This window comes from Tinamus guttatus, unplaced genomic scaffold, assembly GCF_059628265.1.
Source record: "Tinamus guttatus ecotype Peru unplaced genomic scaffold, ASM5962826v1 Tinamus_guttatus_pri_ptg000048l, whole genome shotgun sequence".
NCBI classification, from domain to species: domain Eukaryota; kingdom Metazoa; phylum Chordata; class Aves; order Tinamiformes; family Tinamidae; genus Tinamus; species Tinamus guttatus.
Window position 1 is genome coordinate 7,872,926 of NW_028288582.1, and position 15,636 is coordinate 7,888,561.

Here is a 15,636-nt window from a genome sequence, read left to right on the forward strand (position 1 = left end):
ATGAGGCAGTAAAATATTTCACCAAAATTGTACTTTATAGAGTATGTTCAAAGTTCACTAAGACCTTAACTTCCTACTGGGACAAACAGAAGGAAAAGAAGTGTTCTTGCAACATGCAAACAACTGAACAGACAGTCCTCCAAAAATCATGTGCATGAGTTTTTGGAATTTAAGGTACTTCATGTAGTAGATTAGACCTAGAGAAGCAAAAGAGAAGAAAATGAAGAGTAGGTTGGAATAAAGATTCTGGCATTACAGCTTTACTTCATGTGGAAAACACTTTCAAATAAAAGCTTTTCTCAAATCTAAGACTAGATGAGATACTGTTTCCTTATTCTTATATGTGACGTCAAGCTTTGATCAATTCTAATCAAGTTTTTTTTCCATTATGCCCTGAATGAATATATGAATATAGGACACCTTTGAAACATCAGTGACATTTCTATGCTTCCATTTTAAATAGAAAGCAATGCAAGAATTAGGTTCTAAAGGTTGTCTAAAGACATGCAGTTGGTCTTTTAAAAACACGAATTAAAAACCCTCTATAAAAAGACTCAAAATGAAAAGTAGTAGACTGCTACAACAACTAACATCCTCAAATAAATCATTTTTACTTAGATTTTACAACTATTATATATCATACATCATTATTTCTTCAGGCAACCTGTAGAAAAAATATTTACTTTATAAAATTCAGATAATGATCAGTAACAAAGGCAATTTATGGACTCTGGCATCATGAAAATTGGAGCTTGGCATCAAACTGTCTCTTTCTACCCTTACCGATAGCCACATTGAGCCAAAAAAGCCTTCGAACTTAACTGCACTTGACATAAACAACTAATTGACAAACTGTAGCAGGAACTGCATTGCATGATTTGTATGTTTGTAACAGGGAATTGATTAGAAACATCATAGATTTTTTTTTTGAAATACCAAGGACTTGGCTTCATCACTGGAGATGAGTGTGCAGACAGGGCTGAGCAGCCCGACAAGATGGTACTTCCACTAGCAGAGGCTATTTAGCTGGGCACGAAGGTTAGATGGCACAAGCTGCTGGCACCAGAGGAACGTCCTGCCTGCCTATGATCTAACCATTCCTGTCCCACAAAATAACTGTTCGAGCAGGCTTAACCTATGTGGTTTAAAATACAGTTTCAATAGCTAACGCTATCTGATACCCGTGGAGAGAATTAGTTGACTTCACAGCAGTTGAAATTAATTATTAAAATCTTTGAACACAAGTGGGAATAAAAATTCCCAGAAACAGATAAACTGAAATTTAATCCTCAGTGCATTTCCCAGCAGCAATCACCAACCTGATTTCTGATGTATGAATAAAAGTTGAGAAAAAAATGAATTTACCCTTATATAATTGTTTTCTTTGAAAGGCAGAATAAGCAGGTACTCAAACTTAACTTTAAAAAATTAATTCCAGGTTATTCTGGATTTCTTTTAAAAAACTATAATTTAACTGAAGTATCAGTTAACAAGAAGTCCTATCCAAAAGCTTCTTTTACACTCATAGCCTTAAAACATTTTAAGGAAGTCCAAACACCCCACATCCGCACTGTTTCTAGTGACTGAATTTACATGCAGACACTTGACACAAAAAGATCTACACCAAGAGGGAAAGCGAAGCAGAAGAAACAACAGCAAAAAATATCCTGATAAATGAAACAGATGAAAGGGCAAAGTAAAACACAGTGCAAGGTGATGCACACTAAGCAAAGCAGCAATAAGCCAGGTCAGAAACAGCAGCAGGTATAATAACTAATGCTCCTTCAAGTCTGCTCTAGGTCAAGTATTAAATAAACATATTCCCCACCAACAGCCCTAAAATACATGTTTTTAGTCAAAAATTGCTGAATAAAAATAATAAATAAGAAGAATAAGTCTACATCTGGCTCTCTACGTTCTCTGTATATTTAAACATCTTCTAAAAATCCATCACAAAAGGTAATAAGTAGACGATACTAACCACATATATCAGTTCTTTGCTAATTTAGATAATTATCTGAAAGTAACTGATGATACTGTTTCAAGCACAAATTTCACAATCCTAATGGATACGAAATGGACTAGGTTAGTTAAGAATAGGATTACTGCTTGTTCTTGAGGAGGATCTTGTTTCTCTCTCCTTTGGAAGCAATATTTTTAGAAGGAAAGCGTAGATGGGTTCCAAAGCTAACAGTTCTGTGTAAAACTGGCTGGGAATGCTACAGAAGAGCACCTAGCCCTTACATGCTGGGAAGTTATAGGAAATCTGTGAAGAAAAAGGATGCCTATGAAGCCCGGAGTCAGTCTGAACACTGCTGGAGTCGAGGGTGGCTCAGTAGGACAGAACAAGTATGTGACCAAACAAGTAGCCAGGTCTTAACTTTCAGTTATCAGTAATTGGTAAACATGGGAGAAAAGGAAAGAGCAAGCATTTTAATCTTCTTTAACTCAGCTGAGCTTTATCCACTTAATTCCATGATTCCAAAATAAACATGACCCACAGACAGGACAAAAAACATGGACTGGCCATGGATGAAGAAAGTTCTGAAGGTCTTTTGCATAAGGCAACTTCCAGAGCTATGAACACACCTAGAATTTTTAGAAGCAGCCTTAAGTTTGTTTTAAGTCAAATAAATTAGAGGAGAACTAGAAAGGCTCATTACTTTGATGAAAGCACCTGTAGGAGGAAAACAAACCAAAAAATCCAACATGTCTACTCTGAAACCCTGTAAGATTTACTCAATTCCAGCAACAAAAACCACCACCACCGTACACTAAATTAAGTGTTTAAGTTTCAAGCTATTGAAGGATTAAAGAGAAGGAATTAAATTTCAAACAAATGCACACACTCAAACTCATCAAGTTCATGATTTTTAAAATTTACTTAAATGAAAAGTAGAAGGGCATGCAAACTTTTTTTAATGAAAATTAACAGAAGATGCTTGATATAGCATTACAATTTCCATGAAAATAAGAGGTCCAAGCTCTGATCTTGGAATGGAAATTCACAATATCAGATGTCCAATTAGCTATTTCAAGGAGATAAAGCATTGCCTGAATTTTTCAGCACTGTAACGTGTCATGAGATTCACCATCTCTTCCAAGAGTAGAGACATACATATTTTCTTCTCTGAGCAGTTCTGTATTTTGCACACTAAAACTTGGAACCAAAGGACTGAAAAACATTTGTAATCTATCCCTTGGGATACCTATAAGGTCTAAAATTTCCTTTCCAAATGTTGATAATCTTGGCACACAATTTAAGAATTATTCTTGAAAAACAGTAATTACACAGAAATACCTCTATGCATCACATAACATGCAAAAGAAAGCATCTGACAGGCAATACCACACAAATGCTTGCTTAAATCTATGAATGGCAGAGTTTAAGAAATTACTGAAATTTCAAGATATCAGAGTGATCCTTGCTTCACCCTAAGAAGGCACAAAGAATATAACTACACAGGAAATACAATAGGAATAAAATAGATTCACTTTCCATTGCAATCTACATTAACAGCAGAAAACAAAATAGCATAGTTGGCATTGAGATTTTCTGGCTACACTTTCACTATCAGTTTGAGACAGTTCCAAATCATAATAAAAGCATGAATAGTAAAAAAAACAGAGGACTTGTAAAGGCACTTATGCTCCAAATTTATCCAAGTTCTTGGAAAGCTGCACATAAAAATGTGCACAAAAAACAATCACCTTGCACACAACCACAGCCTTGTTTTTGACTCTGGAAATCAACATGATTTGTAATTTTTATTTTATTTTTAACAGGAAGGCCAGTCACTTTTCAGTCTCACATGTAACAAAGAATCACAAAGTAACTTTCTTTAGAAGGTACCTTCTGGCGCGAGTCCCCCACTGGAAGCAGGGAGAGTTGGACAGCCTGGGCTGCTCAGAGCACTGTCCAGGCAAGTTCTGAGCATCTCCAAGCACAGAGACTTGACAGCTCCTCTTAACAGCTTGTTTGAGTGTCTAACCACTTTTACAGTGGAAAAGTTTTCCCTTGTACAGAATCGCAATTTCCTGTGTTGCAACTAGTACCTGTCACCTCTCATTCCATCACCGTGCACCAGCGAGGACAGTCTGGCTCTCTTCTCTACACCTTCCCGTTAGTTAGTTTGGGACAGCAGCAGCATCTCCCCTTAGCCTTCTCTTCCTCAAGCTGAACAAACCCAGTTCTCCAAGTCTCCTTTTGCAAATTAGGAGGTTGATGGTTGCTCTTCTGTTTGATGAACTTCGCCTGTTGTTTCTGCAGTGTGAGCTTCTCTTAATTAATTGCAAATTATTATTATTTTTTTATAAACACAAATTATTCCTGCCATCTTCATGACTTTTAGCAAGTATGGCTTAATATATGTATGTAAATGTAAATTATTTAAGAAAGAAACATTCACTGAGTTCTTTTAAAAATGAAAGTGCCACGCTTTTCTCGTTTTGAAAGCAAATCTCACAGTGCAAGTTTCAATCCACTCTGTTGCTCAGCCTTTTGGAAGTTGCTTCCTATATTTATTTACTGTCAGAGGAATTTGAGTACTTCATAGTGAAATATGAAAATACAAAGCCAGTGAAAATGCATCTAGCAAGATTAGCTAGCTAGCACCTGGTTGCTTTAAAAACCTGCCAGCAGTGTATGGATATTAGAAAACCCTTTGCATCCAGATCCATAGTACAAAGGCAGCCAGGAACACACCACTGAGGGTGCTGGATGTAGAACATCTGGTGCCTAACACAATGGAACAGCATCAAACACAACAAAAAATAATCTTTCATCAGAAATTCCAATTTCTAGACAAATAGTCAGCTACCAACATCACAAAAATATTATCACTGACACTTTTGCTGACACTCCACAAAAAAGCACTACGTGAACAGGAAACATGAACCACTTAAGATTAATTCATACAGGCAGCACATAAAGAATTGATAAAGTTAACACCAATGCTACTGATACCTTTTTGGGAAAAAGTGAAGACATCTTTTCACAAAATCTGAAATTACTTTAAAATGACAAAGAACCAGGTCTGACAAAAACTGCTGCTACTTGGGAAGGCAGGAGAGAAGCTGGGACAGGGAGGTATTTTGAACAGCTATGCTATGGGGCTGCAGGAAGCATTAACACAGTATCAGGGTGTTCTCATCCTCCTTCCCACACAACTTTCAGTACGTCTTGCAAAACATCTTGAGAATAAAGTCTGAAAAGCATGAACAGATTACTGATTCCAGACAGTCAGCAACTAAGCCACTAAAGTAGCTTCTATGCCCTACTAATTCTGCCAGTGCAGAGCAGGTTGTTGCCAATATTCTGCTCAAATACCCATTTACTGACTTCACAGAAACACTGTCAGTTGGGCTACTTGTACTATTGATAAAACAGTATTAAGAAAAATTTTCTTAACATGATTGAAGCTAATGAAATTTTTCCTTTTCTTACTTCTCTGCTCCAATCAATGGATATTCATAATCTCTCTATATGAAGAACTGAGATCAGTTATTTTTATATAAGTGCTGGCTATATTATAGCTACAGTTTTCAGAAAGAGCATGAACATAAATACAAGAGCACGAACGTAAAAACACACTGGTAACTCTGAAGTCTAGCGACAAATGTTTACTCTTGCCCTAATCCATGCTGCTTTTGCAGTTGCTTTTTCACTCAAAGAATTGAGATGGAAACCAAAAGGTTCTCTTATCTTCTCCCAGGTCCAACCTAACTCATTTGGATGCTCTTGCCAGGGTTCTGAGTGCGCTCCCACTCCCAGGGCTTTAGCCTTTGGGAGAGTTCCACAAGGAGAAAGAAAAATCTCAAAAACACTATCCTGCTATAAAATCTTAAATTCAAAGTTTTATAACTCCATTATAATCCTCTCCTCCATGCTGTCCTATTATCATCTCTAAAACTAGTGACCTGTCTATATAGGAAGATCCTAAGCGATCTGCTCCAAGCAGATATCCCACAACCAGTTGCTTCAGATAGGTGATTTCTTTCGTAAGCAACTGCAAACTGGAGTCTGTATACAAGTGATAAGCCAGAGCAGTTATTCCAAGGCCATAATGGCTGCTCAAGCTGAAAACCTACCTTTCTTGGAAGCTTTGGGTTGATCCAACACCTGACAACTTAATGACGAGCAGTTCAGCTGATCTTTATACACTGCACTCATACTCTAGAAAAGACCAATGCAGCAACAGTGTAATTCAAACGTGGAAAACCTGTTGCAGCTGGGTCAGCGAAAGGCTTCACTGTTCTATTAGGCCATACACTCTCATTATTCTAGTGCTTCCAGTATAAACAAGTAACCTACAGTACTTGTTTAAGCCCTGTGCCATTGTCTTCACTATGGGCTCTTTTGGCACCGAATGTTTTCCAACAATGGGTCCAAAGTCGTCTTCTGCAGACCCGATTTCTACACAGTGGTCTTGAACAACAGCCAGCAGCCTCCAATTGTGACAAAGGGCACAGTCCTGCAGCAGCTGCACAAGCAGAGGAGAGCAGGGCTACTGACAACAACCAGGGTCAGCCAACAGGCCAATGGCTGCTGAAAAGTCTGCAGTGAAGAGGCAGGTCAACCCAAAAAGTCGAGTCAGCAGGTCAGGATCCAGAGCGCTCAGGTATACAGCCTCACATAGACAAGGCTGCAGCTTAGCTCAGGCAACGCCTAGGAGCAAAGGCTTGAGCTTAGACAACTCACAAGTGCAAGGGGAGATCACTCCTGAGTTCCATCCACACAACTCTTCTCCAGGAAGCCCTGGTCAAGTTTACTCAGCTGCACCTTACCACAGCCAGCTAGATTAGATCACTGGCAGCCAAAGGAGCTGCTGGAGGATGAGCCACCTCCATTCCTACAAACACCACCCCTTACTTGTGTTCCTGCAGATATGAGTGGTGGCAACAGTCAACACATGATAACAAATCTTTATTTCCTATTCCCAGCGCTCAGAACATCACTTGTGTCCACTTTTGCAGCAATTTTGGCAAAGCAATAAACAGCACAGACAAAATCTGACCACAAAACTGGAAGAAGGGGAGAAAGTAAACTTCTGAAATGTGCCAGACAAGGAGATTTTTTCAGTTTCTGCAGACTTTGCCTATTCCACACAATATAGGTAGACAATGTGTTTCAGAGTTAAAACCAAGATTTCAATTCAGAACTGTGACAGCCTGATTCCCAACCATTCACTGGACAACTGTAAGGCAGCATGGATTGGAACAAGTACTAAGCACTTGTTATCAGGCTTCAAAGTTATCTGTTTATATTCACTGCTGTTAATTTTAAAAGAAAATTCATATATATTGTCCTCAAACTTCACTTTGAAGGCAAATCACTACTGGTAAGAACACAGCTAGTGAGATGAAGTATTCAAATTAAAAAAGACTAAAAAAAATCAAAAGAAAAAAGAAGAAAAAAAAGCAACTTCTGCACATGTGTATGGAAGAGAAGAGATACATCTCCGCCCTCATCAATGTCAAGAGCCTTCTCTGTGCTACCATGTCAGAGACCCATTTGATTTCCTACCACTTGAAACACAAAATCACCTCCTGGTTATTCCTTAAGCTCCTGAACCTCCACTACAGATTGGAGAAAAAAAAAAAAAAACACACACACAAAACACAAAAATAAAAAAAGCATACACATCCCTCAACCTCCACTCAAGGGGTAAATTATTAGGACTTAGAAAAAATAAATTTCATAACAGTTTATTAAAATGTACTATTTCTACAACTGTTTGAATTGCACAACAACATGGATTACAAAGCTCATGTCTGTGAATTTATTCTCATATTAAGACAAAGAATTATTAAGGATCATGCACACCATTTTGCAATTCTGCTTCCAACCTTCATTTGTTTTACTTAAAACTGACTTGTACCTAAAGATGATGCTTCTAACCTTTTAAATGGCAGCACGTCGGAGAAATAAGATAATTTGGCATAATTTGCATGGAGAAAAAAGCTACTAAGGCCTGTCTGCAGTTCAGGCGGCTACGTTTATATTCCCTTGACAACAAGCAGACTCCTTACTGTAATTCAAGGAAATTTTATTGCATTCCCCCCCACGCAGATCAAAATTAGAGTCTTCTAGAATACATCTAGTCTCACTTCAGATGAGGATGTTGCTCTAGTAAAAGGTAGACAGAAATCCTAATTTCTTAATTCACTGAAGACTAGTGCTACTGCTCAAAGAGCAACCTGCTGTACAAGATATGTTTCTTTAAATTTCCAAGGAAAGGTATTGTCAATGTTTTCGGAGTATTTTCCGTGAGGAAATATTCTTTTCCCTGCAAGCACCTAGCTTACGTCAGTGAAAGCAGAGCCACAGAGGCAATGAGGCCGGGTATCAGCTGTGCTGCGTGATACAAATGCCATTGTTCAAGGTGTGCTGATCCCATCTAACACATGCTCTGGTTTCATAAAAAGTTCTAAAACAAAACCCAGGAAAGGAAGACATTTAAAAATAAATGCTTTGGTCACTTAATAAACTTGTTTCTCCTTTAAAGGAAAGAAAAAAAAAAGGGGGGGGGGGGGAGAGAAAAAGAACGCTTCAATGCTAGATATTACCGACTGCAAAAATAGAAAGCGAAGGGTGAACACACTCATAGTATGATGTGAAAATACTGCACTAACACATTTTCCTGATGAACTAAGGTGCAGATCTGCAATGTGCTAATTCCCTAAATGCAAGAGAAGGTATTCTGTGAAGAAATTTAGGATTCAAAACTGCATCGGCCAATCATCACGTAAGAGCTTGCTTGTTAAAGCAGAACCACATCTCTTCTAGGAAATGCCTCCTGAATCCTTAAAGGATACACTCATAATAAGTGTCACATCTCTTCCCCGCCTCCAAGACTCTCAATCCTTTCAGGATCTCCCGGAGCGGTTTCAAAGGAGCCGCAGCCAAACCCTGTACCCAAAGGGCACCCAATGGGTGCCCTTATTCTACGAGAACAGCATAGGGATAACTTGGCTCTTCCCTCCCCCCACTCAGTACCTTTCTGGGGTAGTGACTTCACATCCTTTGACATCAGCGCAGCTTGGAGGGGGGATGGGAGAGGCACGGCAGAAAGCAGCAAAACCTGCTTTTAACTATGTAATGCCTCTGTGCAGCCTCCCGTCTCCACGGCACCGTTCGCAGGGAGACAGCTTCTACATTCTCCCTATTTTACTCCGCCTGCAGCAAAGCCAAATGGGTTGTGCTACTTCCCGCTCCCCTTACCCGAGGGCCACAATGGCCATTTAGTAGCCTGGGCAAGAGGGCAGCGGCTCCCAAAACACAATAACTCACCTCTGATGTGCAAGAGGGCCACGGGCTGGAAGGGCCCGTTGGAATTGGCTGCGTCAACCACCATCCTGCCGCCGGCTCTGTTACATGTCAACATCGAGGCTCCGGCGCGGCGGGCAGCGCATTCCTCACGGCGGGCACCCGGCCTCCATTTTAGTTTAAAAAAAGGCAGAACGCGAAGCGCTCCGCAGCTGGAGGGACCGGGCTGCGCGTGACGTCAGCGGGCGGCGCGGGCCCCATTGGCTGCCGCCCGCCGCTTCAAATGACACCGAGGAAGCTGCAAGGGAGGCGCGGCCCCGCCCCGCGCGCGCCCCCGCCCGCCTCACCCCGCCCACGGCAGCCCCCAGGGCGAGTCCTGGCGTTGTCGTTACTACCTTTTCTTTTTTATATTAATCCGGATTAATACTTTACTTTTCTTTATCCCCGCCCCCCCAAGAAGGCTCAGCGCACAACTGCTAGGAGCGGCGCGCGCATCTTTTCCTGAAAAGAGCAAAGCAGGAGGTGTCTTTCAGTAAAATTGCCAAGAACCACTAAATACAACGTCACAGCAACAGCGGGGAACACTCGCATTAACGCCTCCTACAAGGTTAATTTACAGAAGTCATGTTAAAAGGCAGATTGTGCAGAAATTGGTCTTTGAAAGAAATACTGAAGTCAGCATGAAGTACGAGTTTAACTGTTGAATGTCATTATATATATATAACAAAATACATGAATTAATATACCTATTAGCAATGGGAAGCACATTAGAAAACTCATTAAGTTTGATATAGTAACTCAAGCTAAAACAGAGCTGTCAAGTGTAGTGTTAAATTTAGATGGTTTAAAACTCAGGTTTTGCTTTTCAAAAAAACTTACTCATAAATGTTTTAAAATGTAAAATTAAGAACAAATATTGCATCACTAAGAAGCAATCTATCACTGTACATAAGCATACAAAATACTTTGTTGTTGTATAATCCGAGAAATACAAAAAAGTTGCAAAACAACATTTTTATGTTGTTACTTTACTGAAGTTAAGGCATTCACAGCAAAACCATGGGGGATGTTTTCTTGACCTTGCCAGCAGCTGTTCGAAGGAGCGCTGCCCTTCCACACACTGCCCTGCTGGGAGGGAGGGCAGTTCACAGAGCCGCCCTTGGTACAGTGGGCACCTTCTCCACATCTGTGCTTGCCTCCAAATACTGCTGGCACCTCTCAATATTTAAATTACTTAATCTAGAGACACAGTCCTAAATCATCTCTTCTCAAGAAAGGTGTTAAAAATTAGGAAGAGACTTTTAAATTACATCATTTGCTTATGAAAATCCGGAACACATCCAAATGAGTCGGCCTACCCGTACCTGGCTGGAAACGGTACCACGCTACAGGGACACGGTGTCGCTGGCGAGTTACAGCTACACTGGGAATCACTGAATCAGATGAAGGGGAAAGACAGGCTGAAGCACATGAGGGAAATACAATCCATAAGAAATGTCTCAAATTAATTGTTTTTGCTGACTGCTGACAGGGCCTGCTCTGAAGTGCTACCTTCTGGATGTCACTGTTCAAGAAGGATGTAAAGAAGGATGAAAGCCCAAAGGGGACCAATCTAGAAAATATTTCTTATTTGAAGGGAAACAAACAAAAGCCATAAAACAAAAGCTGAAGAAACCCTACAAGGTGCTTTAGTGTTTTTTGAGTAGAAAAGACTAGACTGAGGGTATCCAAGTATCTTAAGTAGTAAATATGAAAAGGAAAGTAGCTTTTGTACATTCACTATGGATAGTAAATTCATTCTACAGCAAGGAAGATTCAGATAAATGAAACTCTCTCAAAATAAGCAGTGAAACAAAACACTGCAAAATATCCATCCAATAATTTAAAAAAAGGTCAAAAATAAGGCATGATACAAATGTAGGTGGTCCTGCTTTTGAGCACAGCAAAATGGACTATGTGAGCTGCTGATACTTATTTAAACCCCTTTTTTAAAAGTAGGCAGCAACAGAGATACAAATGATTTGTCTTTCCAGCCTAGGCAAAACAGGAGAGTTTTACTTCATGAGATTCTCAAAAATATATGTATATTTTTTTCTTCAAGTTTGTATCCAGTATTTGCTACTTACACATTATAAGGACATACCTCAGATATGAAGTTTTAGTCTTACAAAACAAAGACTAACAAAGACTATTCCTTTTAATAAAATTAGATTTTAAGAACAGGAAAAAAAAGGCTGACTTCAAACAACAAAACACTCTACAAGATCACAAAATCTTGATGGATTAAGGAAGAAAAATGTTTTTCTTTTTAATATATACACAGTATTTTCATAAACAGGCTTTTAAAAAAAGTTTCTATTGCACATCAGAAGTAAACTGTTCTATAATGATCAACTTCAGTGTGATGAAACTAAAACTGTGCTTAAAACTCTAGTTTATCTGGTAACCACATCTTTAAAAGACAGCTTGTTCTATAACATCTTCCCCTCCTCTCTACTTGTATCTTTCCTCTAATGCTCAACTGCTGCTTCTTTCTCTTTCAGACTCTCTGCAAAAATTAAAACAGGTGTGAGGACTCAACTCCTATACTGGAACTCAACAGCTACAGTGGGTTTCCTATTCTAGGCATGACAAAGCATGGACTGAGTAGCCAGACATTCATTTGCATAATTTCAATGATGGTTTAAGTTGTCACCTGCACACACCCATATTGTTCTTTGCTGAAGAGTAAACCTGATGTTTTCAGTGCAAGCAGTAGCACTGGGGGAGCACTAAATCACATTCAAATAAGTCTTCTCTTGTGAAATAATCCATATCCTGCCCACATTTCTTCCTCTTAGTAGGAGGACTCCACGACAAAGGCCAATTACCTTACAAAACTGGTTTAAACAGTCATAATTCAGTATATTCCTGTTTTGCTTCTTATGGAACACTTAAGGGAGTTACAAAACCTGAATCTAAGAGATCTTCCTCTCCTTTGCAAAATCTGATGTCTTCTTAGCATTTTTATAGATGAAAAGGATCAATCTGCTAACTAGCTCACTTTGTTTTAGCCTGAAACGATTTGCTTTGCCACCAAAGGAAAACATTTAACAAAGCTGAATTACTTTGAACAATATCATTTGGGGAAAAAAAGAGCACAAAGAAAAAAGTAGTTATGAATTGATTTACTAATGGACAGGGAAGGGAAAACTTAAGGTAACAATACATAAGAAGCTAATGAATATCAGTAGGAGGCAGAAAAGGGTGCTTGAATAAGTGCTCGAAGACACTTCTGTTGCAAGACAATCAAAAGTTATACTAACTACAAGTGAGAAAGTCAACAACATAGAGGATAATTAAACTTGGATGAATTTCTGTTTGCACGAGGAATGCTTTGACAAAGTCATTTATCTCTTCGCAAAAATGAGGGTTCTTTCTGCTTTGTTTTTGCTTCCCTAAGCTGAGTGCCAAGGCAATAAAAGGCATAATTCCATACCCCAACTGGGTAATGAAGCAGGAATGGACTGTCATCCCCCCACCTTGAAGAGTTCCTAAGAAGCAGGTACTGTACCTCACATCTTACAAAACTGATAGCATTACTCCTTCTAGAGCAGCATTTTAAAGAAGAATTGGCAAACTGCCTTATCACATAGGTCACACAAGTCATTTGCAAGAAACAAAGCACAAAAATTACATTTAATTAGAAAAAAACCCAAAACTTAAGAGCATACTTGTTATCCAGCAAACACTTGCTTGTATTTAAATGGGTAAACAGCACATTCAGTGTTTGCTTAGTAGGGGGTTTATTGAAAGTGTAGTGTGGTGGGAAAAAAAAAAAAAAAAAAAAAAAGAAAAAAGATGAAGGTCTATGCAAAGCAGTGAACTGCTCTCACTGTAAGTAAGAACATAGTAAGAAAGTATTTTAAGAGAGACTAAACTCTGAAGAGACAGGTTAGAACCTAGAAAATAAGACAATACCACGCTGTTCTTATGGATTCTATCCAAGCTTCTGTGGAAACAAGTTTGGTAGGAAATGCTGCCAGTGACAGATGTAGAGCATTCTCCTAACACTTTCAGCTGCTGACTAATGAGTAGGTGTTTGATAGGACAGTTGAAATGAAAAATGGCTCATTTATCCAAACCCATGATTTCATGTCATGCTAGCTAAAAAAAAAAAAAAAAAAAAAAAAAAAAATCACACATTTCTCAAGAACAATATTTCTCCTGATTACATTTTGGGGTGGTTATTTATCCTCAAAGTGTCATACTTTTTACTTCTTAACATGTTACAAAATATCTCAGAGTAGATAATTGCTAAATATTTTAATATCAAGTGACTTGATGGAGATTCGCCCCTCCCCCAGTATGAACACTACAGAATTGCCAGATTTTGTTTTATAACATTCTATGTTCACAACACACGTTTATTTCAATAATTTAACTAGACATTAAAAGGAAATTTAAATACAGCAATATCTGCAGTGTTTATACAACATTAAGACAGTAAAGATCAAAGTTGAAAAATATGAAGTTAGTAAAATTCAAATGGCAAAAAATAAAATCTCCAAGCAGGGTTGCCAAAATGCTGTCAAAGAATGAACACAGCCAGGACCAGAAGGATATCGCTTAGCATACTGAGGTAGTCCAATATGGTTCATGTACAAGGGAGAAAAACACCAACTGTTTCCAGGCTCTTCTCTGTGGTGGCCAGTGACAGGACGAGGAGTAACGGGTGTTAGTTGAAACATAGGAAGTTTAATCTCTGTATAATGAATAACTTCTTTACTGTGAGGGTGACAGAGCCCTGGCTCTGTCCAGGTTGTGCCCAGAGAGGTTGTGGAGTCTCCTTCTCTGGAGATCTTCCAAATCCACCTGGATGCAGCCCTGTGCCATGTGCTCTAGGTGTCCCTGCTGGAGCAGGGGGTTGGACTAGATGATCTGTAGAGATCCCTTCCAACCTTAACCATTCTGTGATTCACACAGACAAAAAAAAAAAAAAAAAAAAACACACAGGTAAAACCATTGCGCAAGTTTGAGCTTATCTTGATTGAGTTTGTGAAAATGATAAACACACTTGGTTCAATTATTTTATAGCACAGAAGAAATTATGTTTTAGCTTTCTTACAAACACACTTTTTAATTTACCTTGACTATAGGTTTTGTTTGCCTATGTCTATAGTTGAGAGTAATATATATGTCTTCTGTTTCTGACCTCTTCAGAAATTCTCACTTTTTCCTCCTTCTTCACAGTTACTGCAGTTTTATCAACAAATACTTGGTCTGAAGTATCAGAATCTTAAACTGGAATGACCTCTTCTTCAATCTTAATCTATCTTTTTACAGAGTATAAAAACTGCGCCATCTCCTAGACAGCTATTTATGACTTAAAACATTTGGAAAGCTTTAATAATACCTCTCTCCCTATCTGAGTCCTATACTGAAGGCAGACAAGTTGAGACATCATCCTAAAGTTATTCTCTTGCACAAAACAGATTCAGAATTTGGCACGACTCCATAGTCTCTGAACTGAAACTACACATACAGTGCATGGAATGCACAGAAAAACAGCATCCTTTGAGCTGTGACATATATATTTTTAAAGTATTTATGGTTTAAAGCATGATTTAAGCATGAAAATTAAGCAAGAAATTAAGAAAGTGCATCAAAAAGAAACACCACCATGAAATATATGAAAATCTGCACCAAGAAAACATCACAGTATTCTGTATTTCTCACTACTGAAAAGTTAGCCTAGATAGCCCATCTGTCAACTTAACTCATTTATTCCTACCTTAATACATACATTTATTGGAAAAATGTATCTATATTTTCAAGATCTGAAATTAACTGATAGCAGTTTGGCAAACAAATTGGGATGATATTTGAAAATTAAAGCTGAATTACAAATGCCATCTCTAAGACTACATGCAACATGTTTACCATCTAAGAATAAAACAAAACCAAAACAAAATAAATCCCAATGTTTTGCTATTATAGGAGTTATCTGTAAGGAGTTATTTATAAATAAATTTCTCTACAGCTTAGGAGGTGGCGTGGAGAGAGAGAGAGAAAGGAAAACGCAAATAGAGAAACATTTATAAAAAGCTTATTTTGAATCATATTCAAATTTATATGTGTATGACTGATGCATGTTGGTTGTGAAGTTCTGGAGCATTTCAGAACAATATCAAGGAGCATTGACCTTTTTTAAATGTGTTATTCTAGGACTGAAAGAGAACATTATCCATGAATCATCACTTGAAGGTTAATGTTAGATTTCTGAAACAACTGTGTTTGACAGTATATAAAACCTTGTATCCCAATCAGAAAATCTCAGTACTGTATTTAAGAAATGTTATTGCAACACTCTTGCATATCACCGACTC

The 15,636-nt window shown here is 38.4% G+C and overlaps 1 protein-coding gene across 3 annotated transcripts in view; it reads right to left on the minus strand.

Moving 5' to 3' along the window:
* The window catches only part of PPP2R5C (protein phosphatase 2 regulatory subunit B'gamma), a 68,307-nt gene that overhangs the window by 32,636 nt on the left and 20,035 nt on the right, over positions 1-15,636 (minus strand). Inside the window, exon 1 of one of the 3 annotated variants that reach the window (XM_088539659.1) lies at positions 9,293-9,457. The exons of the other annotated variants lie outside the window; for them this stretch is intronic. Coding sequence (XP_088395785.1) covers positions 9,293-9,386 — 94 coding nt within the window. The 5' untranslated portion in view covers positions 9,387-9,457. Of the gene's footprint in view, positions 1-9,292; positions 9,458-15,636 lie in introns of those variants that run through there. 3 annotated transcript variants of the gene reach the window in all.